The sequence below is a fragment of the Ciconia boyciana genome, chromosome 7 (assembly GCF_034638445.1).
Source record: "Ciconia boyciana chromosome 7, ASM3463844v1, whole genome shotgun sequence".
In the NCBI taxonomy this organism is placed as follows: Eukaryota; Metazoa; Chordata; class Aves; order Ciconiiformes; family Ciconiidae; genus Ciconia; species Ciconia boyciana.
This window is the reverse complement of record NC_132940.1, coordinates 49,112,867-49,136,136: the sequence shown is the minus strand read 5'-3', so window position 1 is coordinate 49,136,136 and position 23,270 is coordinate 49,112,867. Positions and strand designations below refer to the sequence as shown.

Below are 23,270 nucleotides of genomic sequence, written 5' to 3'. Positions count from 1 at the left end.
GGCTTCAGTTTGCGTTTTGAGCTAGAAGTGACCGTGGGGAGGACGGCTGATATTACTTTCTTTTTCACGAGGTACCCTATATGCCATTTAGAGCACTTACAGTACTTTCCTGCCTTAGATAGTTTTAATATCCATCTAGGCAGTGTTCAATGCACCCAAAGTTACGAAATAACAGAGTGAAGTTTCCAACCACATAAATTTCTTTGTTCGATGCCTTTTTTTTATGACCTATTAAGCTAAACATTTAACTAGGAAAGAAGAAAAGCAAATGCCATGTTATATACACACAAGCTGGCTGAGTAGAAGATTGTAGCAGTGTATTTCATTTACCTAGTGAACTGGGAGATGTCAAGAATGGGGAAGAGACCATTTCCTCTCTGATTTGGCAGATAACCAGTGTTGGTGCACTTCTAGGGGCACTTAGTGTATGGATTTAAATTAAATTTGTAAGACTATATTATTTATTATTGGAAAACTGCAATTCAAGTAATACAGAGGGAGATAATTTACAGTAGCATGGCATGTCTCAGCAAATTTTGAGGTGGACTGTTTTGGCTGCTGTCTTAGACCTCAGTCTAATTTTGGATAAGTTTTGTACTCTGCATGTTAAGATGGCAGTGCCTGACAACAGCAGTGCACCTACTGACACTGCCCTAGTACCGGGTTAATGGAGTGGAGCCAATATGATTGAAGAAACTCTTATACTAAATTTTCAGCCTAATCTTTAGGTGTAGGCTACAATGATTTGCTTTTCAACACTACAGGTGCAAGATGAGCAAATAGCATTAGTTTTGTTTCTGACATTGGGATAAACAGGGTAGCAGTGGATGGTTGATGCAACCTGACTTTTTAATGATAAACCCCATAAATGCAAAGAGCTAAGCAAGTAGGTGATATGTAGGGAAATGCAAAGTCACTTGTATTTGAGTCACATATAAAGATTAAGATGATGTAAGATATCTCATTCTTTTCTAGTATTGAAATATCTCTCCCGATAGAAGCTACTCCAGATTGATGCCCCTGTGAGAAGAGTCAGGACCACACTGGGCGCATATCACAGGTGCTTTCTAAGGTCCATCTCCTGAATGGCTGCAGGGACCATTTCCATGTGAGAACTTGTGATTACAAGCACTGCTGACATGGGTCTGTTCAGCAGAGTTACGTAGGCAGGGTTCAGCTGGGAGTTCTCTGTGCGAAGGAACTGAGCTCAACAAGAGCACAACAAGAGTTGTGCCTACTAGCTCATTACAGTGCGCTGGAGAAACAGTGTTGTGGAAGGCTGGGGAGCCTGGCTTTAAGGCCACTGAAAGTTGGGGGTAAGACACTTACCTGTTCATCTTGCAGAGGTCTGGAGTCATCAGGATAGTGTGGGTAAGTGCGAAAGAGTTTTTTGTTTCTTTGTCTGGAGTTGGTTTTGTTTGGGGTTTTTTGTTGTTTTGTTTTGTTTTGTTTTGGTTGTGGTTGTTTTGGGTTTTTTTTGTCCAGTGGCCCCAGTCTTGAAAAAATGCTGATCCTGTGTGTCTTTCATTCTGCCCATGGTCAAAGACTCTCCTTGCTGTGGTTGCATCTGGGTTGGTGTCAAAAGGAATGCAGATGGCTTGTGTCTATAATCAGAGCTAAAACTGGGCAAATTATGCTTAGGCTAATTGATACGTATTTGATTTCTATCGCTTAACAAGAGGATGCAGGAGCAGGATTAATTCAAATGAGTTTGCAGGACGGGTATCAAAAGCCATACACTGAAAGCAATTAATGAGGGACCTCTCCTGGGATTATTAGAAAGACTACCAGGAAGATAGCGAATTATGGAAAATTAAAGATACTTGATGCAGAAAAAGGAAAACAAAACCCAGGCTGGATAATTAATGATGAAAACAAAATTATATTCTATTTGGGAAGAAAATAAACACATTGAAAGAGTCCAGAGATACTTCTGTGAATAGAGACTGATGACTGGGGCACTTTCGCTGTTTCTGTGAAGCACAGGCAATGTTTTAAAATTAGTAGAAAAATGATAAGCTTTTAAAATTATTCCTCAGAAAAGCAGAGGTGAAATGCTAAAAATGGCTATTTTGTGTTGCAAAAAGGAAGAAAAATTACTGCAGTGTCTGTTCCCTTGCTATTCCCCCTTCTCCAAACCAGCAGAAGTAACACGCACATCAGAGCACGTCTGCCCTTCTTCCCCCTTCCTACAGACAGAGAACAAGGCCAATTTATAAATATCATTCCTGGAAGCAATGTCAGGAGAGGTTGTGGACTGTTACCATTAAAATGACTGGTGACTTCGTTTTACATATATGTGTGCTGATTTTACTTCACCTCTATAAAGCTGCCTTTGGTTAGATTTTTTGTTAGGACTCACACTAAAGTGCACAGTACTAACACGGTTATTTCTGTGGAGATCTTTCCTTTGGCCTTCCACTTTGCCTGTTTCTCCCTGTCCATCGTACCTCAAAATGACTACATTTTTCATTTCGGAGTATTAGATAATCAAAGGGCGCTGTTATTTCATAAATGTCCATTTAAAAAAACCAAAAACAAACAACACAAAGCAACGCTTATTGCAATGGAATAGTAGCATGTTGTTTTGAAAATGGATACTTTAGTTTTCAACTTCAGTAAATACAGTTCATGAAAGCTTACAAGAACTAGCTTACAGCTCTTAAAAACAAGAGTGATTTTATGCAAGTTAATGATGAAGCAACATGGTTGGTAATTGTAGCAGATGATTTTGGGCTGCTTCTAGGTAAGATTTGGTATACCTTTATACAGTATTGAGAGACTTAAGAAACCCGACCAAACAAAAAAAACCCAAACCAAATAAGCCAATGTTGGTCCCCTGTGACAGGAATGGTGCTGCTGTAGGAAAGAATAAGAAATGGGGTTGATCTTCAGGCCTTTTCCATAAGGTTTCGGCTTTACTGAAGACTGAAGATACTCCGCGCTACATGTGACTGTTTCCTTATGCTGTTTAAAATGCAGATATCCCAGTCTCCTCTTCTTGATACGAGTGAGTTGTTTAACCTCTAACATTTTATTCTCTGTCACCTGGGCATGATATTGGTAATAGGAATAGTTTACAGCCTCATGAGAACCTAATGACACAATTATTAGGGTTTATATAATTAGAGGTTGCATCCTGCCCTGTTTGTTGTTATCTCCCATCCCAAAATGTGCAACACGTCCTGATAATTCATTTTTTTCCCTGCCCTGTCTCTGCACTCTCTTAACAACACCACAACTGCTGCAGACCCAGATCCTGCCCTTGGAAAACCGAGGTGGTTCCTTAGCCAGTGCCTCACACCAGCTTACAGAGCTGCTCTATTAATGGTCACCATGGGGAGGTAAAGCCACCTTTACCTCTGATGAAAGCCACCTTTACCTTTGGTGAAAGCCGTGCCTGGCTCCAAGTGCAGGGTCAGATCCACGGGGAGCTCCCCTGCCACAGCCCTGTCCTCAGTGAGCCATAGTAAGTGTTCAGATGTGGCACCACTTCACTTAATTGTTTCCATATCTACAATAACACGATATAAAAATTCTTGTGACTGAGCATGCAAAGGCACTCGTAAAAAAGTCTATTAATTTTTATGCCTCATAAATGTAAACCACAATTCACTTTAAGTTTGCTTTGAAAACCTTCTTAAAATCTGAGTTTATAGGACACAACAAATACGATTTCAGAACAGAAGTCTGGTTTCTATTCTCTCGAGAATTCTATTATTGTTAATTAATAATTCTGATTTGCCTTTCTTTGTTTTCAAGGCTTTTCAAGGATAATATTTCTGAAGCTCTGCTGTTTTACTGCTTTGCTTTGATGAATATTTTATAAAATAGTAATCAACATCTTGTAATGCAATTGTAGGTTTTACAGCTGTTACACACTGAAACCTAAAGCAACTGAGAGAAGCAAAAGCAGAACACAAAATTATCAAACCTTTACACTTTCAGAAAAGCTGGAGTGCCACAATATTAATTTATCCTAAAGCCAAGCAGTTTGTTGCCGTTTTGCTACTGCCTGCCGCTTCTCTGTGTGGCGGGATTTGGCTGCTAGCATTTCATTGAACTTTTAATCATACTTGTGGAAATGTGGGCATAGGAAGCGGTGGTGCTAGCGAGGCCACCAGCTGTTGTCTGAGCTGTAAAGCAGAGCCCTGGCAGACACTGATGTGTGCTTGTACCTCTCACAAGGTGGGCCATTGGTCTCACCAACATTGCAACCTTCTACCTGCCTGACAACTATGGTAGCTGATCAAATAGTAGACTCTTTTTATTTATGTAATGAAGAACTATTTGCAAACAAGGTGGTGGTTTTATGGTCTGAGTGAATGGCCATTTCAGCGGCTGTGCTGGGTGCCCTACCACCAGCTCAGCGCACAGATCCGCTTCTGATGCGGAACATCACTGCTGGGTGAGAGCATTTCTAACATACGTGATTTATTTAGAGGCTGACAAAATGTAGGCCTTAAGGCTGAATATTAATGTAATAACCCTAACTGCAATAAAACGGCTGTTTTTCAGAAGTGCTGATCTCCCACAGCTTTCAATGGCCCTAATTCCCCCCGCCCCTCCCATATGCTTCAGTGCTCTAAAAATCAGAGGGCTTTCATTTCACTCTCTAAATACAGTCTTGTGTCAAGCAGCCTTCAGTGTTACCGTTTTGTTTCGGGATTGATTCCTGTGTTCTGCTAACTGCAAACTGTTTGGGGGAGTGTTTTCAAGTTTTTGTGGTTTCTGTTTTTTCTTAAATATTCAGAAGAATAGCACTACATACAGCCCTCCCCTGAACAGTATGCAGGAACCACAGGTACACTGTCACCATTAAATGACACCCCCAGGGAAGCTTCAAACAGCTTAAATGCAGGAGATCTTTCTGGTGGAGGAGCGCTGGCGTGTTTCTGTGGTGTGTGTTACAAGGATGTATTTAGGCCATTGCTGACATCCGTATTTTAAGTTATCAGGTGCAGAGAAAGTGCTTAGGAAAGCCTGTGCCCACCCTGACAGAAAAGGTTCCTTTTCTCCTGCCGTCACACTTCGTTCAGCCCCGATTTCCAGCTTTATGGGCAGCACCAGCTTTCACCATCCCTCCTCAGTTTGCAAGCTGATTTCTAACTGTTTTCTGAGAAACGGATGGAAAAAGGAAGGCGACTCTGTGCTGGAGGGGAGGCAGAGCCCCTGCTCGGCGGGAAGCACCGTCTGGAGGGGAGGCTGAGGCTGGCAGCCACGGCGCTCGGGGAGGGTGTGAAACAACAGCACATAGTGAGGTCTGGAGACCTGACCTCACTGCGCTGCTATTCCTTAGACTTTATTTTTTTTAAATGTATTTAAACCTGTGAGAGCTGTTTATCTTATATTGATGTCCCTCCAAAAGATGATTCTTGTACAGCAAAGCCTTGACAAACTTTCCTGTTCTTGTGTGGTCTTGGGTTGCCGATATACTATTCAGTAGGAAATAGAAGGCCTAAAACCAATACTTGTTGTGGAAAGATGACCAAAAGAAGGTGAGCAGGACTGTTTCTTGCCCCTAAGGATGTGACGGGGCAATGGCATGAGGAATCTTTCCTTTTCCATGGCTATTTTCATGTCTATTTGTACAAGTACAAAGTAGGAGGAGCTGCAATGAATGTTTCACAGGAGCAAATCCTGTTCAAGACCAATAAACTAACTTCCATAAGCTTTGGCCCAAGTTTATGTACTTTGGGATGGAATTTAAAAAAAATAAAAATGCCAGAACTAATATAGAGCTTTGAGCAAACAGAGGGTTTATCATATTCCTATTTCATGATTCTTTTGCCAGAGGGAACCTTTTATCATAACTGTGCTGGTATTGTTGCATTCATTAAAGAAAAAAAAAAGAGGGAAATTATGTTGTTCACCTAGTGTTTCATTTCTGATGAGTGGTCCCGCACACCACGGGAGCTTGGAGCCAGGCACATACGGGAAAGGCCTCTGAACTCCCCATGGCACTAGGTGGCCTCAACAGCACGGGGGTGATACTCCCCATTTAGCCATCACACGAGTGTTTGAATGGCAAAGCCGGGTGGTGGCTCTGGGCTGCTCTCTGAGGGGTTTTTGGGGGTTCAGCAAGGAAGCGGCAGTGGGAGCGGAGCTCGACTCACTGCCCAGAGCCCGAACGGCTGCGGATGCCGAGCTGCCATAACCCGGCAGCTCTGTTCCAGGATGAGCCTGGAGGGAGAGTGAGAAAGAAAATACGGTGTTTTTTCTCAGAATAACAACCCCTTTTCTTCCTCAGATGGACTGTGTGCACAGAGGAGTTGCTCACCTGAGTACATTGGGCCAATACAAATTGCTCAGTGGTGGTTTTTACCCCAGCTGAAGAGCCAAAGTTTAGGATTCTTTCACCATTACTTTAGCTTGAGTGTCTCCCCACCTCTGTCTACTGTGGGCTGCTTTAGGCACAGCCGGCCTAACCAGCAGGAGCTGTAGCACATCTTTCGCTAGATCATGCCAGTGTTTATATGAAGTAACAGGAGGATTTAAGGCACATTCACAATACGAGTGAAACATCCTGGCTGCGTGTAAATCCCCAGCAGACGGCATGTAGTTTCCAAAGTAATATCCGATGCAAGGAGGAAATGGGTCCTTGCATCCTCTGAGGCAGTGAGCAAGAGCAGACTGTGGCTGTGCTCCCCTGAATCCCTTTGAATGGCTCTTGCACCCATGGGGAGCTCAAGGGCACGGGAAGCCCGGGAGCACACGGGGACGGCAGGTTACTCTGCAGCCGCGAGGATGGGCACATCGGCACTTAGGCACCAAGACCTTTGTTGGGTGGGGAAGCTTTATAGGGAGAGGAAAGATATTTGTATTTTTTTACTTTTTTTTTAAAGTTGGAAGGATAACTGAAGAATTTTGTAACTGTTTCATCTAAACGCAGAGCTCTCAAGAAACTGCAGCCAGCCTCCTGCCCACTCTGTGTGTGTACTTACACTCTACGGGTGTCAGACAGTTGGGAAGAAATGTGGGTGGAAAGAATCTTTTGGAGCATATTGGCTTTTAATGAAACAAACTGTTTCTGGGATAATCTTTAATCGTCTGTGTGTCCTCAGGGTGATCAGGAACCAGCCTTTTTATGCATTGCTCAATATTCAGAGCAGAGTATTGCTACACCCTGCAGCTGAAGCCAGATTTAAAAAAATGTTTAGATACCCAATTCCCTCTAAAATCAATACTTGCTAATTAGCCCATGTATTTAGCTTCACACAAATACATATAAATTGCATATTACTGATACCTTGCACAAATGTATGCCTTGGTTTCCAGACATTATTTAGAAAGATATGTTAGAGGAGTTGAGAAGGTACCTGCAGATCAATTAGTATCCCAAATTACTGCTCTTGGGTGCTGGTTGTTCTAGGTCCACACACAGCTGGGCATTTCCAGGTGGAGGTTTGCCCCTGCTGTAAGGTGGGTAGGTGACCTGTCTGTGCCCTTTCCCTCTTCACATTTACTCTTTACAGCATTGAAGACACGTTTTTGGGATTGGGGAGCTTGAGAATACTTTTTTCCCTGGAATTTGTTGTGGTGTGTAAGGGGAAATGGTAGCAGAAAGGGCAAAGAGAGCAATTGTCCTTTCAATTTTCCACCCGCCCCTGGGTATTTCTAAGAGGAGAGGCAATCAGCCCACATCATGAGACTTTTCCCTTTTGTAATGCAGAGAGGAGTAGGGGCTGAAGCCCTCCCTCTCCCCAGCTGAAAGGAGGTGACCTGGGTGTAGTTAAGCATCAGTGTATAAAGCCTTGAATTATGTGCTAAATTGAAAAACAAAACCTGAAAGCAGCTGAAGTGATTGCTCATAGTAATGCAGAATGGAAAAGAAAGAATGTAAAATGAGCAAAATGCCAAAAGATGTAATTCCCTTCAAAACATGAGCCTGAGAGACCCCGGGGAGGGGCTCGGAGGCAGGAGCAGGCAGGGGCCTGTGCCTGTGATGGTGCGGCGGGAGGTCACAGCTCACTTTGCTGCTTTGAATGTTCACATCCCTGCGTGCCGGAGGGCCGAGACGCCTGTCCTTGCTGAGCATAAAAACCCAATCCAGCATGAACCTGCTTAAGCCCCATTTTTTTGGATTTAGGTGAAAAGCTCTTTCTCCCTTCCAAGTTTAGCGGGTCTTGGCTGTTTCCCAGCTTCAGCTGGTCTGTCCTTCTCAGAAGGCCTTGTGCTAACTCTGGGTGCTGCTTCTTGGGGCTTGGCTTTCCAACTGGAGCACTTCCACTTTGGAGTAAGATGAGGGCAGAAGAGATATTCAGGAAGGTGTGGGATGACATACGATTCTCCCTGCTCCTTAGCTGGGCAGTAAATATTCATATTCTTAATGTTACCTATTTTAATGCAGCTTTGTTGACCAAGTACACAGCATGCATATATTTAGTCTTTTCTTTTTTCTTTTTTTTTTTTTTCTTCTTTTCTGATGGGAGAAAAAAGATCTATGCATACTTCTCAGAGGGCACCAACTATGTTTGGCTAACGGATTGATGCTGCTATACTGCAGCTAGTCTTTGTTCAAGAAATACTGAAGAGCCCTCAACCCCCAGTGAACTGAACTGAGATGCAGGGAAAGGAAACCGGAGGCATCTGTGGGTGGCCGTGCAAACTGCAGGCACCCAAAATCAGGACTGTGTTGGTAAAGTTTGGTCTTTCCATTACCTCCTTTCTCTTCCCAGCAGACACTTTACACTATGAGTTCAGGGGGTTTATGAAGGAGGTGAATTCGTTGTGTATTAGCAGTAAGGGCAGGGCTTGTCAGAGGGCATTTGGCCACTAACCAGGGGCCTGCTCCTCTCCGGCAAACTTGTGCCAGTGAATAATGCTGATCTCCTTTTCCCTACATATGTATGTATGTATAAAAATCCTCATGCAGTGGATTTCTGAGCAATATATATCTGAATTCATTATGCTAAAATGTTCTTGTTAAATTTTCTTGTAATTTGATGTGAGATAATAGATTAGTGATTTTAATTTTTTACTCTATCTACAGTAAAAATCTAACAGAGTTCTTTACATGTTCTTTCAAAGTAAGTACACATAATTATAATTGACAATTCAACTTTCTAGTGCTCTCTGTGCATTTTCTGTTCCCTCATCAATAAAGGAAAATAGTGAGGAGGCTGTTTGTAAGCAGCAGTTCTTGAGGACTGTGTTTTTATAAAGCTTTTACACCTCTTTCATGTCAAAAAAAGCAACAAAATTAGGATGAAACAAATGCAAACAGAGTCTTCAAAAGTGTGTATTTTAGTGGTGTATAGAGACTAAGAAGAAAGATCAGAGCTTTTGTCCTTCTTTTCTTCATTGCACATTTCAGATCAAATCCAGCACTGGACTCATCTTCAGAAGTTCCTAGGTGTTTTAAATCTGGGATTTCAACATATTTCCAGCAAGGAAAGCAGCTTTTTATGTGCTAGGGAAAGGGATGGATGATGAAAATAGCCAGATTTTCTCCTTTCATTCAAGGTGACATAGATTAAGCATGACTCCTCTGAAGCTGGTGCAGGACCCGCAGCGGGGGATATGGGTAGATGTAAGATAGCGCTGATTCTCCTCCGGTGGGTTACATCTGAGCAACCAGTTTGGACTCAGAGAGAAGGACTGGGGGGTGACAGGTTTTGAAAAGGGGAAGAAAGGAGGCAATTCTGGCTTAGCTGGTAGGGAGCGGCAGGATGCTCAGAAGCTGCATGCCAGGCACTTTGGCTGATCCACTGTGAAGCTTTCCCTAAACCGCTGAGGTTTTGTGTGTTGCTCATGTCCACAGCACAGGAAGCCGTATTTGCCAGGTCACCTCACACGAAGTGGCGAGGATTGACCGTGGCTGATGTGAGCTCTTACGGTTGCTTGCTAGGCCAGAGCTTTTCTTTGCTGCTTGGCAGCAAACATTGGTGCTGGTGATGGATGGCCTGGCCCAAAAGCACAGAAAGGACCAGCCTCGATTGCCCAGGCAACTCAGACTTGCTCCACGGGGATGGAGTTACTGTTCACTGTGATTTCTTTCCTGCTGACATTATGCTCTGCAAATTATGAGATGCAAAAAATATGTGGGGAAGTTTTAATTGTAAGGCCAATTAAATGAGAGCATGACTGCGTTAAATCCATGGACACATTTCCCAGGAACAACAGGAATATAGGAGAGCAGGGCTGGGTCCTTGCGTGGATGCATCTGTGTATTTCCATCAAAGGCAGTAATTTGTTATTTTATGCTTGTGCAGGCTTTTGCCCTAAAGATCCTGTAAAAATGTCTCTTTTTAGGGTGAATTTTTCTTCTGTTGAAAGTTGGACTGCTCGTAATGATGGCTATGCTTGTGACAGCTGGGAAGAATTTGGGGTAATTGTCTACCCTTACCAATTTTACAGACAAAGCATAAACCAGAGCAGTGACTAAGGGCACAGCTTGGGGGTCTCTGTTCCAGAAAGGTCGTGCCCACTGTTGGGGTACAGCCCCAGGAGGAAACACGCAGGTATGCAGAAATACATGAAAGGCCATCAGAATGGTGTTCACCCACCAACCTCCCAGAGCACAGCCCTGCAAGGAGCCAGTGAGGCATCCTGAGAGCTCACCGTGCTTCAGCCACGTGCTGAAATACAACCGGTCTTGTCCTAAAGCCAACCAAATTGACAAAAGCTGTGTCTAATATTTTGATGGGCTGTCATCTGGCTATGGCACGCTGCAGTCTGGCCATGCCAGAGGGCTGTGAGCCCGTGCTTCTCTGTGTACTTCATGGGCTTCAGAATTGACTGCCTTTACCTTCGTGACTGGCATCCAGAGAGGAGGTTGTCGTCGCAGTCAGGTCTTGCATCTTTATAGAGTATTAAAGAGCCATCACGTGTCTCACTGGGGAAGACCAAGAAAGCTTTGGGTCTTCTAATCAAGATGCTACTAAAAACAGGTTTTCTAACAGGATGCTCCCACTTTATGCTGGATCATCATCTTCTTGTACGGTGCCTCTTTCATCTTTAGTTTCAGAGCAGGAGATGCCCAGTGACAGGAAGGACCATACTGTGCCCTTAAAAAAAAAAAGAAAAAGCAAATTATAGGTCTGTGATTTCAGTGCTATGAATATAATTTCTCTTCAAGGTGGGAGTTTGGAGTCAGAGAGCAGTGCAGGGAGCAATGTGCCAGCCAGCCTGCTTGAACTTCGGTCCTTCTGAACCAAGAAATACTTTTATTATTTTATGCAATACATGGCCTTTTGATTCTGGCAAGTAGAGACAGAAGAGAAAGTTGCTATGCAACCAAGCAAGCAGCTGCTGAGCTGAGGAGTCCAGGAACTGGGAACTTTTACAAACAGGAATTGTCTTGAAAAATACAAACAGGAAGAATTTTATGGTTGCTTACAATTTTCATGTTTGTCATCATCTTGCTTCTGAATTTATTTAGCCAATCTTGGCAAAGGATCATAGAAATGTTGCCTCAGGTGCAGTCTGGCAGCCTGTTTTGGGGACGATAAAACTATGGGAATTTGGCTTTGGTGACAGTGACATTCTCTACATGCAGCTGACAAGGGACTTTAATTATTTTAGCCTAGGCTTGCATTGAATCCAGAAAGCTCCCCCCATAACCGTAGTGCTAGCTCGGGCCTGACTTCCCTCTGGCAGCCGTGCAGATTCCACGTGAGGTTGAGCCCAAAGCCAGCGGCTTGCAGGGATGTGCTGTGAGGAGGGGTGCCACGCACTTCGTTTGTTCCTAAACTAAAATGAGATACACGGTCAGTGCAGGGACCTTCACCATGGGGTGAACATTTGTTAAGGTGAATGGCTGAATTTGGCTCATGTTGCCTGCAAAAATAAACGTGGCTATCTTCTTTAAGACTGGGCAAACAGAAAACTCTGGTGCTATTCCTCTGCTCAGTTATAGTTCTGATACGTGTTGCTAGCAAGGAGGCCTGTCTATCGATAGCCTTTTATTAAATAAATAAATGAATAAATTGTAGTGAAAAACAAGCTCCCTTTTCTTCCCTCAGATATACACTATAAACTAGCAAAGGTTGCTGACAACCTTTTTAGTGGAGTTACAACCAAATTACAACAGGATATAAAACACAAGCTCCGACTACCACTTGTGCCATTTAACTACTTAATAAATTCCAAGGGAAGTTGGCATTCAGGGCTGTAAACAAGTCCTTTACTACCATCCCTTCCCGTACGGGCTGTAGACACTGTTTAGACACTCTGACTTAGAAGTAATGTTTTGCAATAATCACTTCTTCCCCTGCGCCACAAGGTAATTCATCAGGGGGTTAGGCAAAGCCCCTGCATGGGCAGATCGATGGTTAAAGAACTGAAAAGGAGAGCCACAAATCCTTCATGAAATTACAGCCAGGGTGTTCAGGCTGCCTCCTCCTGCTCTTATTGATAATATCTAGGCAGTAAATTACCATATCAAAGTATAAATTCAAAGCAGCAAAGTGATAATCATCTCCAATTCCTGGTGGATAAGCAGCTAATGAGAGATTTAACGTACTACAAATGCAGGAGATAACAAAATAATTACAAAATGGCAAACTGTTGAAGACTTTTAGGAAGAAGGACAAGGAGAAAAATGTTTTTCAAGTAGTGCTTGTTATAAGGAAAACACGTATCAACAACCCATCTTTGAACAGATGCATTAGGGAAATTATACCCAAGCATGTCCATTTGGTGTGTTTCCTTGTTCTGCATGTTCCTTAAATTGTATTCCAGCAAGAGACCATCATCTTTTTTTTTTTTTAATAGTAAAGCTCATTTCCCTGGTTCCAGGAAATAAGAGTCTAATTTGTCTGTTGATGGTTTGGGATGTTCAGAGTACATACAGTGAATGGGTAATGGTGCGGTGTCACGGTTTAACCCCAGCCGGCAACTAAGCCCCACACAGCCGCTCGCTCACTCCCGCCCGGTGGGATGGGGGAGAGAATCAGAAGAGTAAAAGTGAGAAAACCTGTGGGTTGAGATAAAGACAGTTTAATAGGGAAAGCAAAAGCCGCACATCAAAAGGCCACGTGTTGCATAAACCACGACATGCAGGCACCCAGGAAGGCTTTCAGCCCAAAAAGCTGTTTAAAAATATCTATTATAACATGTTAAATCAACTCGAAGGAGCTGAATGGGAAAACTCACAGAGGTTTCTGTCTGTGAAGCTGCAATGTGTCTGCCTGGAGCTGGGAATTGGTGAGTGACGAGGCAGTATGGGATGGCTGGGGTTGGTGGTGGGTGGTGCATGCCATGCAGCAGTCCACAAAAGGTTTCTGAAAGGGAATGAGCAACGAGATTGAATTTGTGAGGCTAGATTGTATCAGATGGGAGGTGTATTGCTAGTGAAGTTTTTTTGTGGCTGAATATATAAGAAAATTGCATCTTATAGATATTACGCAGTGGGCATCTGCAAAATGAAGCCATGCCCTGAACCTGGAGGGGAAAGATGGAGACTGTGCTCAGGTCCTAGGTCTGTCTGCCAGAGGGGGGACCGTGCTGGTTGCAATGGAGACTGAGGCAGGTAAGGGAGGTTTGGAAAGGGGGTAGAAGGTGGTCTTGGGCTCTGCTTGGCAGGTTTGTGCCTGTAGTGAGGAGAAGGCACCAGGAACCGCCGCAGTGGCTGAGAGTTTAATCTGGACAGAAATGCAACAGTTGAGGAACAGCAGAAAGGCAGTTAGGAGTTGAGTTGTGCTGTAGGAGTGAATGAGGGACCTTATGGTGGGTGACAGCTCGAGAACAACAAACCACTCCTTGGGGAGAAGAAAGCACCATTTCACATGTCTGTGAAGCCATCACTTATCTCTTGGTGAGTGCAGGCGTGAAGGCTGGTCTGTGGAGAGTCTGGCCTTTTTCCAAATGCTGAAAATAATGATCCTTGTTGCAAAGAGCTTACAGACAAAACCAAAAGAAGACAAAGACTAGTTCAAAAGAAACAAGGACAAGAGAAATTTAAGAGTGTACAATCTTCAGAATGTCATTAATTGTAAGTAATGATTTGCCTGACCTTGGCACTGCTCCCAGGAAGTCACACCAGGCTCAAGAATGCAACACGATGACTCACGACTTGAAAATATTGTGTCAAGCACCACCTGGTTCCTGTTAGCTGAATGCCTCGTTGACATTGCTCATTCGTTTGTCACTCTCCTGAAAATTCATGGACTTATTGATGGATGGAGCTTGATGGAACTGCTTGGCAAACCTTAATGGTTTTAAAATGGTTAATAAATTACTAATTAAAGGAGGGGAAAAAACAGAGCTCAAAAAAGTCTGCAAAAATATGGGGTTTTTTTCCCAACATCTTGTAAATTAAGTTTTTTAAACTGATTGACAAAACTTTTTTCTTTTTTTTTTTTCATCTGCCTTTGAGATGTTTATGGAAACTACTTAGATAGGTATACCCAAGTACTGACAATGCTCTGTGTCTCTTCCTCAAGGACCTCGGTATTGCTTGTGAAGATACGATATCTATGAAACCTGTAAGTGAATCACACCAATTTGGTTTTTGAACCAGAGCTTCACAGGGGTGCCTGTCAAAGCCCAGCTGATAGGAGATACAACGTCCATGAAGCACTAAATATCCATAATGGTTTTTGGGAGGAGTATGCATTGAATATCTTTTCATACCTCTAAAACAAATATAGAGAAACATTTTAACTGCTGGCATCCCTCTTAGCCTCGTGCAGACTAGCTGACCCATCTGCTTTGCTTGCTATTGCTGCAAAACTGGATTTAAAGTTTGTAGATGAGAAACTTTGAGATTACCATAGGGAAGATGCCCAAGTGGAAGACTCCACCTCATGGATTCATGTGCCTTTTTGTCCCCTTTTAAAAATGTTGTGTTAATTTCCTAATTAATAGTGGGATGGTGTTTGCTTTTATTTCCTTTCCCTATGGGGAAAGGATTCTTGCATGAGCATTCTGTGCTCATGCAAGTCATGCACATGTGGATATTTATGTCTACATATCTGCCCTTCTGTCACCTATAACTATGATTGCTATATACTCATGATTGAGAAAGCAGGGCTAAAATGCAGCTTGAACAGATACAGGAAGCTGGAAAGCCTGGCGGTAATAATCAGCATCTCTTGAGGAGTGAATCCATGTTCCTGAGCTGACCCCTGAGGAGAAAATCTCTACTGTAAGTGGCACATGTTTTGCTAGAAATCCTCTGATTCAAGCTTGTCTCTTCCTATTGTGCAAATGAACTGACATAATGAAGCAGTTGTAATTTTTAAGATTGAGATTAATGCATCTAATGAATCTCTGCTCAAAGTTGTACTGAACAGCTTCTCCATGTAACAAGTGAATAAGAGCAACATGGTTCATCAAGTATCTTCCCCCCATCCTAATTCCTGATAATATAAATAAATCTTGCCAAGTTACTTTTTTGAGAGAAAATACAATACTCTCTGGCTCTCAATGAGCAATTGTGAAATGAACTGTTTCCTCTATTCTTTAAAAATACCATTTGTATCTAGTTATTCAAATCAGAAATATGAGGAGGGCCACATAGCTCCTTCCGCGGCCTGAAGAGATCTTGCTGTGACTTAAAAACCCCAGCAAACCTAGCAAAATCAAAACAATCCTAAATAATGACAGCTGAATGGAAAGGAGGGGTTTCTTCTTCTTCTTAAAGTCTGCAGTTCTACAGGAATTGATGTTTCTTAGTCATCTAAGATCCCATATTGGTAAGCAAAATGACAAAATTAAGAAAATACCTAGAATCCAGTGCACCCTCAGTAAGTTTGCAGACGACACCAAGTTGGGCGGGAGTGTTGATCTGCTTGAGGGTAGGAAGGCTCTACAGAGGGACCTGGACAGGCTGGATTGATGGGCCAAGGCCAAATGTATGAGGTTCAACAAGGCCAAGTGCAAGGTCCTGCACTTGGGTCACAACAACCCCATGCAACGCTACAGGCTTGAGGAAGAGTGGCTGGAAAGCTGCCTGGCAGAAAAGGACCTGGAAGTGTTGGTCGACAGCTGGCTGAATATGAGCCAGCAGTGTGCCCAGGTGGCCAAGAAGGCCAATGGCATCCTGGCTTGTATCAGAAATAGTGTGGCCAGCAGGACTAGGGAAGTGATCATGCCCCTGTACGTGGCACTGGTGAGGCCGCACCTCGAATGCTGTGTTCAGTTTTGGGCCCCTCACTACAAGAAAGACATTGAGGTGCTGGAGCATGTCCAGAGAAGGCCAACGAAGCTGGTGAAGGGTCTAGAGCACAAGTCTGATGAGGAGCAGCTGAGGGAACTGGGGTTGTTTAGCCTGGAGAAAAGGAGGCTGAGGGGAGACCTTATTGCTCTCTACAACTACATGAAAGGAGGTTGTAGTGAGGTGGGGGTCAGTCTCTTCTCCCAAATAACAATCCATAGGACAAGAGGAAATGGCCTTGAGTTGTGCCAGGGGAGGTTTAGATTGGATATTAGGAAACATTTCTTCACCAAAAAGGTGGTCAAGCATTGGAACAGGCTGCCCAGAGAAGCGGTTGAGTCACCATCCCTGGAGGTATTTAGAAGACGTTTGGATGAGGTGCTTAGGGACATGGTTTGGTGGTGGACTTGGCAGTGCTAGGTTAACAGTGGGACTCAATGATCTTAAAGGTCTTTTCCAACCTAAATGATTCTATGATTCTATGAATACCATCCATAAGAAAACAAACAAATCGTCAGGAACTTTGCCAAGATATAACTCAGGCAATTAAACAGGGAAAGCATTCCTGCCTTAATCTTGCTGTGTGTTTATTTTTTGGTCTTAAGCTAGAATTAGAACTTGTAGATTTTTGTACTGTATATAAAATAAAATAAAAAATCTCTGCAAGAACACTTCTTTTTGCATAAAAAGTAATGTTTCACAGAGGTGATTCTACACTAGAAGATTTGACTTTCAAATATTCTCACAAATTAAAGCAATTTCTTGATGAACCAGTTTAACTATTCTGAGCACTGAAGAAAAGCATCCACAGGTGATACAAACTGAAGCCCTAACCTGAACATCTGCGGCCAAAGTCCTATTTCTGTTGACAATTGGAATCCCTTGAGCCAGGCCAAGCATGGCAATGGTAGCAAGGCTCAAGAAATATAAATATCTTAAAACCAAGCCAACCCGTCCCTCCTCCTGCCCTTAGGAGACCCTTCTCTCTAAATTAGTATTTCCCCTTTAGGTTCAAAACTCTCCATTACCTGTAGAATTTCTCCTGAACCAGCTTCTACCCCAATTTTTTTACATTTTATAGGTTTGATTCACCTTTTGCTACTGAAACTCTGCTGTTCTCCCATGGAGAGACTGATGAAGCCTGGGTTGGGAAGATTTCATTCAGTTCATAAAATTTACTGACTTTTCACAGGTGCTTTGCACCTGGGTGAAGGTAGTTCAATCTGCTGGATGAGCCAGAACCTGCCCATGAAAGAAAGGGCTGGGTGGTAAAGGGGAAGGGCATTGCTGATGCCTCTATGCAGCTCTCCTGGGTTCGACATTGGGAAGTTTCCCTGGAATTGGTTTCTGCATTGATGGAGGTGTGGGGAGGCAGAAGGGCAAGGGCTTTTCACAGGGTGAGGTAGCAACGCACTGTTGTAGATGGCTCTCGTTTCAATTCTGTGTGCCATGAACTACTGCTAAGCCGAAGATAATATTGCTGCTGGTAGAGAGGAGGTTTCTCCAGTTTTGGTAGCCCTAACTATATGCCATTAAGAGAGGGAATCAGAAAAGTTGAACATTACAGTGAGTGCCTCTGATGCCTCTGCTCGCTCCTAAACCATGGGGATTGTCAGGGCTTAGCGGAGATGTGGACTGAAGGAAATCTTGACTGGTAAATGGCCTTCTACTTCCAAACTTCTACAATTTCATGTGAAAATAGCAAACTCCACAGTAAATATGGGATCACACAAAGCTCTGTTTCTAAAGGCACTTTTCAGAAGAACCTCATTTTAATGCAATGCTAGCCCTGGAAATTACTTATTACACCTATTCATAAGATGCTCATGAATAATTTACGCTACATTAACTTGTAAATGTGATAGCTTTTGAAATCATTAAGCTCCAGTAGCTTGCTTTGTAAATCCATTGGCTGGGTCTCATTATTAAAAGCTAATTAGCTCATTCAACTGGAACATACTTTGTAAAATAGCTATGCTAGTATTCTTCTTTATATTACAACAGATTATATTAATTCTAAAAATATTCCAGCAATGGCATAATGAAAATATTTCATAATAAGGATATAAAATTCTATATGAAAGGATAATTGCATTGCATCTTTAACAAGTTTCCCAAAACCTGGTAAGTGAGGTATCACGATTATGATTGTTTTTGTGAACATATGATATTAGAAATCTCCAATATATACATTATTTATTTAAATATTAAAGATTATCGTTTATACCTGGGAGGGATATTTTCAAAGTGTTATTTGGATGTGTGAGAAGCTTGGGTCTTTGTTGAAAAAGTTATACTCCTGAAGTCAAATTTCTAAGCCATGGTTGGCACTGGAAAGGATGCAGACCACAAGTGAGTGTGAGCAGCGTGCCCATGACAGCAGAGGCAAGAGGTGGGGCAATGCAGGAGGCTGCTCTTGACCCCACTCACAGGGAAATACTGTGGCCGTCAGTCAGTTGCAGTCTTTTTTCCCATGAAAAGTGTTTTTTATTTGCTTTTGAATTTTCATATTGAGAAAACACTGCAGTTTTCTTCTGCTTTGCTCTTCCTATAGGTGTTATTCCAGCCACCATGAAAACAAATAAGAGGAAGAGAGGAAAAATAGGCACCCACTGAGCACATTGCACCTCCAGTGCCAGACCAAGAGTCGCACCCAGCACAGCTCCACAAGTGCCAAACCCAGGTGTCATAAACACCCCACTGAGCCCCCAAGCACCCCCCTGGGCCGTACTGTGGGGAAGTTTATCTTTGCATGAATGACTTGTTCCCAAGTCATCCCGTCCCACCCTCTCTATCAAAATAATCACAGTGTACCCATCCAGCACAATACCAGAGGAGCTGTTTTGTAGAATGTTTTTATTTCAGCATAAAGTAAAATGACATTTAGGTTCATTTGTGCTAAGGCCCTGGCTTTGGGAGAAGAGGCTCTGTAGGAAAATCAATAGCCACTAGGCATTAAAAAAAAAAAAAAATCCAGCTGGTTTGATAGTAATCATCTGTGTTGTATTTGAAAAGTATTTCCTATGTAAAATATCCAAACATTTTTTTTTTTCCAAATATTTTGGGTTTATGTTTGTCTCTCCTTCAAATTTAAACATTTTTAAACGTAAGTACATTTAAATCCCTATTACCAGCTTTTAAAAGGATTAGGGTAAATGGCTTTTATTCTGCAGTCACAATACTATTGCTTTCAAATACATCTTCTTGGATTTCCTGTTCAGAAGAAAAAAAAGGAGGAATTTAAGTAATTCACAGCAAAGCTACAATGTCTGCTTCTGCACTGATGAATGTTTCCTTTTAGGAAAGGCAGTTCTCTTATTATATAACATCTGGCTTTCATCTAGAATAAATACAACAACTCAAAAGCAGGAGAAAAAGAGTAGAAAAATATGAATTTTCTGGCATATCAAGCAGCCAAAAGGACTAATTAACAGAAATAATATCTGGCAAGCAATGCTGCTCAAGAAACTGCCATAAATGAATGTTCTGGGACAAGACGTTTCAGAGGGGCCACTTGGTCACCTGGAGAGCCAAGAGGAGTGGGAAGGCGAGAAGAACAGAAAACAGCACGGATTTATGATTCTGCATATCAAAACGGCCGTTATCAGTGGGCCCTTCAGGGAGCCTTTGCTGTATTAACTACAGCAAGAAAGCTGTATAGTCTCACTAACTGCTTTGTATCCTAGACGCGTGCGATTTGGCAGCGTGCAGCCACCCTTTGCTGCCCTTTCCCCGTGTCAGGCAACATACCTTACTCCTGCAAGACCCATCTCGAGGTTCTCATGCCTTTTAAACTGCAGATTTAGAGAATTAGCGTTAGTGTTTAGAGAAAAAATAAAGAAGATATTTAGCCATTTTAGACTTTTATCATCAAAAATTAAAAAAAAAAAAGCCAAACCCAAAAAACCCACCAAAAAAATCCTCCAGAAAACCAGCAAGGAGGGCAGAGATTTGACAGATGTCCCAGAGACGTTTTGTTTCTGTGGCTGCAGAGTGGGACCATGGACATATGCACATGCTCCTGATGGAGGTACGAGCCCAAATCAGCATCTGGCAGTGAGGAAGGTTTCTCTGGATCGAACCCAGTTCATATTTCTTGTCCCTCTCCTTTCGTATTGGGAGTGCATTGATTTGCCCCTGTCCATCAATGAGCAGACCAGCCTGGCAAGAAGGATGCAGTTGGTTATTTATGTGCTGACAGTTATCAGTCATTATTCCTGCAGGATGTGAGTGGTCTGGGGATGCCATGCATAGGGCAGGGACTGCTGCTCTGCTGGGACTGCAGCACGGCTGCAGCGTGGGGGCAATACCACAGGGACTTTCTCAGGTGCTGGGAGGTTCCTGAGCAGAGTTTGTTGCAACTTAGAAAATCATCATGTTTGCTGCAGCTGTTAATTGGAAGCTGAGCCCAGCCTGCAAAGAAGTAGTTGGCAGGAGGGCAGTTGGCTATAAATGCTTTTTTATTTCTGTTCTGTTTGAGCTACTGTGTAGCGTTTCGATCTGAAAGCTCTCATAATTTAGAGGTTTTTAATTTAATTTTATGACTTTGAGAGGTAGCTAATCTCATGTTTAATTTTTACTAAGACTTACCTGTCGTTCTTTCTTCTTTTTTTTTTTTTTTAATTAAATCCTTCTGGTCTTGTTTGTAAAATGTACTGTAAGGGCAAAGTCCTGGGAAATGCACCTAAGAGCTGCGTCTGCCTCAGGGACTTGTATCTTCTCCCTTTATTAGGTCTGCACCTGTCAGCCTTAAAACTCTGCAGCTTCACAGCATGCCCCTATAAGGTAAAATTCAATTCCTCCTTTCTATAGAAGGGAGAACTGATGCACAGATCAGATAAATTACCTGCCCAAGGTCGAAGCATGGCTGCAGGAGCAGTAGCACACCGATGAAACCATCTCTATCCCATTTTGATAAGCCTGAAAGTGGCTCTTGATAGGAAGCACTAGCATGGGATATCTGTAGCAATGGAAAAAATATCTTTTTTTCCCCTTTTCCATGTTATCTTTTTTTTTCCTCTTTAGCTTTCTGCAGCAAAGCTTCACATAAGTCTTGGTGGTAAATTTTGTGGTTGAGGGATGACTAGGCTACCAGAGGGTGAGTGTGAATGAGCAAAAGTAAGTTTATGGGGAGCAGGCAAAATGTTACAAATAAATTTGCAAGAATGGACTACCGTCTGTCCTGCAAAATCATAAGTACCAAGTCTGGCCCCATACAGCCATACTCAATTTCCACTCACCCCGATTACCATCTTTCAGCAGTTTCTGAGGTGGATTAGTCCACAAGGGTACAGTCAAGTTCTCTTGTGACGGCCTCTTTCCATTAACTGAAAGCAAAGACCTTACGTGTCAAGACCTCATGTTTCAAGAAGCTATTCGCTATTGACTTGACCTTTGCTTGACAAGTACAATATTGTCAATGAAAAGAGAGGAGTCACTTTTTCACTACGGTGAAAATATAGAGAAAGATTTCTGTTGTGGGGTAGACTTCTGTTTCCTGCTGAGAAAAATCAGTATTTTAATTCTTTTATGTCTCTTCTGTTCCCAAACACATAAACACCAGTTGCCCAGAAAAATGGCATCAAAATGAAAGAAGACATTTTAGTAATCTTTGCCCACACATCGAGGCAGTTAAATTTTCAGTACTCTCTCTTATTCCCCTAGCACCTGATTGCTGGTGGTTTTACCCCTGGCCCTTGAGAGCCAGTCAAGTCACTCACTCATCTACATTTTCACAAGCACGTTCCTTCCCTGTCAGCTCTTAAAGCAACTTAGTGGGCTGGCTCTGGCACTTCAGTGAATTTTTCTGATAATTTTCATCTGGTGATATGTTTTAGTGCACTAGATTGCTACAAAAACCTCTTGGCGAAATATCATATGATTAAAACAGTGATTATTTGAAAAGTCTGTAGAGAAAGAAATTAGCTTAACAGAGATTCACGACTCCTTCCAGAGCCTATTCCAGTTCCCACCGACATCTAGGCGGATGCTGTCACCAAATCAAAAGGGAAAATGCTGAGGTGCTAAATGTGCATTGATATCGAATGCTGCTGAATACTTAGGTAGGACTAAGAAAAGACAGATGGTCTCAATAGCTAATTGCAGCCATGGAGGTCTTGTGAAATCAGAAGGAAAATGCATTCCCAGATTCAGATACAGGTACTCTGAGATTTATTTTTTCATCTTGAAAGGCATAAAGATCAGGACAGTGGTTTTAATTGAAACACCTGGAAGTTGCTTTTTCCCCCTCTTCCTATATGTCTGCAGGAAATTGCAACCTGGAAATAGCCAAGCTGTGATAACTCCATCACCGCAAGGGTTCGTCTCTTGCTGCCTCTAGCTCTCCATTCTGATGGGTTTGTCTTAACCCGCTCTTCTCTTTCCAATTACAGCGCTGGACCTGGAGCTGGGAGCATCAGAGCTGGCCCCTGTGGCACTGACCGGCCCTGCAAGCGCTACTGCAAGATCAAATAGCCCAAATGATGATGGTGAAAGCAGCAGGAGGAGATGTGAGGAATTTTTCCCAGTCACGGGACTTTCTCAGCAGCACGTATTATTCAGTCTTTCCATTTGTAATCATCACAGAGTGAGTCTTTCCTTACAAGTAAGAGAGGCATAGTCCTGCTGACATTGAAAGCACGGGCAAAGGGCTGTAGACATCAGTGGGAAAAAGACCAGGCCTTAATGGGTTTTGCCTCTTAAGTAAAACCTCAAATTGAATTCTTTTCTTCTTGCCTATAATCCTCTCAGTAATCTGAAAACATTTATTTCTGTCACCATCATTCTGGACAATAAATCATTTTTCCCTTTGACGGGGAGAGAATCGACGTTCATAGTCCATAGAGGTACCATTATTTTTGAAAAAAATAAGTCTCAAAGGCATTTTTCTAAGTGGTTTGTGCAATCTTTCCAGATGCTGAGTAACTCCTGGGCAGCCCAACTGCACTCAGGGGCTGCCCCGCCACTGTTTCTAGATGGTCATTAAAAAACAGCACAGCATTGACGTGTAGCTTGGTTAAAACTCATCTGTTGTGAAATACTGTGGTTTGCTTGTTTTGCATGATGCTCCTCAGTGGGTTTTGGGGCTTTACAGCAAAATATAGGCTCAGATATTCTCATGGAATATTAAATACTGTTGTAATGTACCCAAAAGACTCCCCCACCAGCA

The 23,270-nt window shown here is 42.7% G+C and overlaps 1 protein-coding gene across 1 annotated transcript in view; it reads left to right on the top strand.

Annotated features, from left to right (window-relative positions):
• Window positions 1-22,881, top strand: part of PID1 (phosphotyrosine interaction domain containing 1) — a 130,551-nt gene extending 107,670 nt beyond the window's left edge. Inside the window, exon 4 of the mRNA XM_072868291.1 lies at window positions 22,495-22,881. Within this exon, the coding sequence (XP_072724392.1) occupies window positions 22,495-22,721 (227 nt within the window). The 3' untranslated portion in view covers window positions 22,722-22,881. The remainder of the gene's footprint in view (window positions 1-22,494) is intronic.
• The last annotated feature ends 389 nt before the right edge of the window (window positions 22,882-23,270 follow it).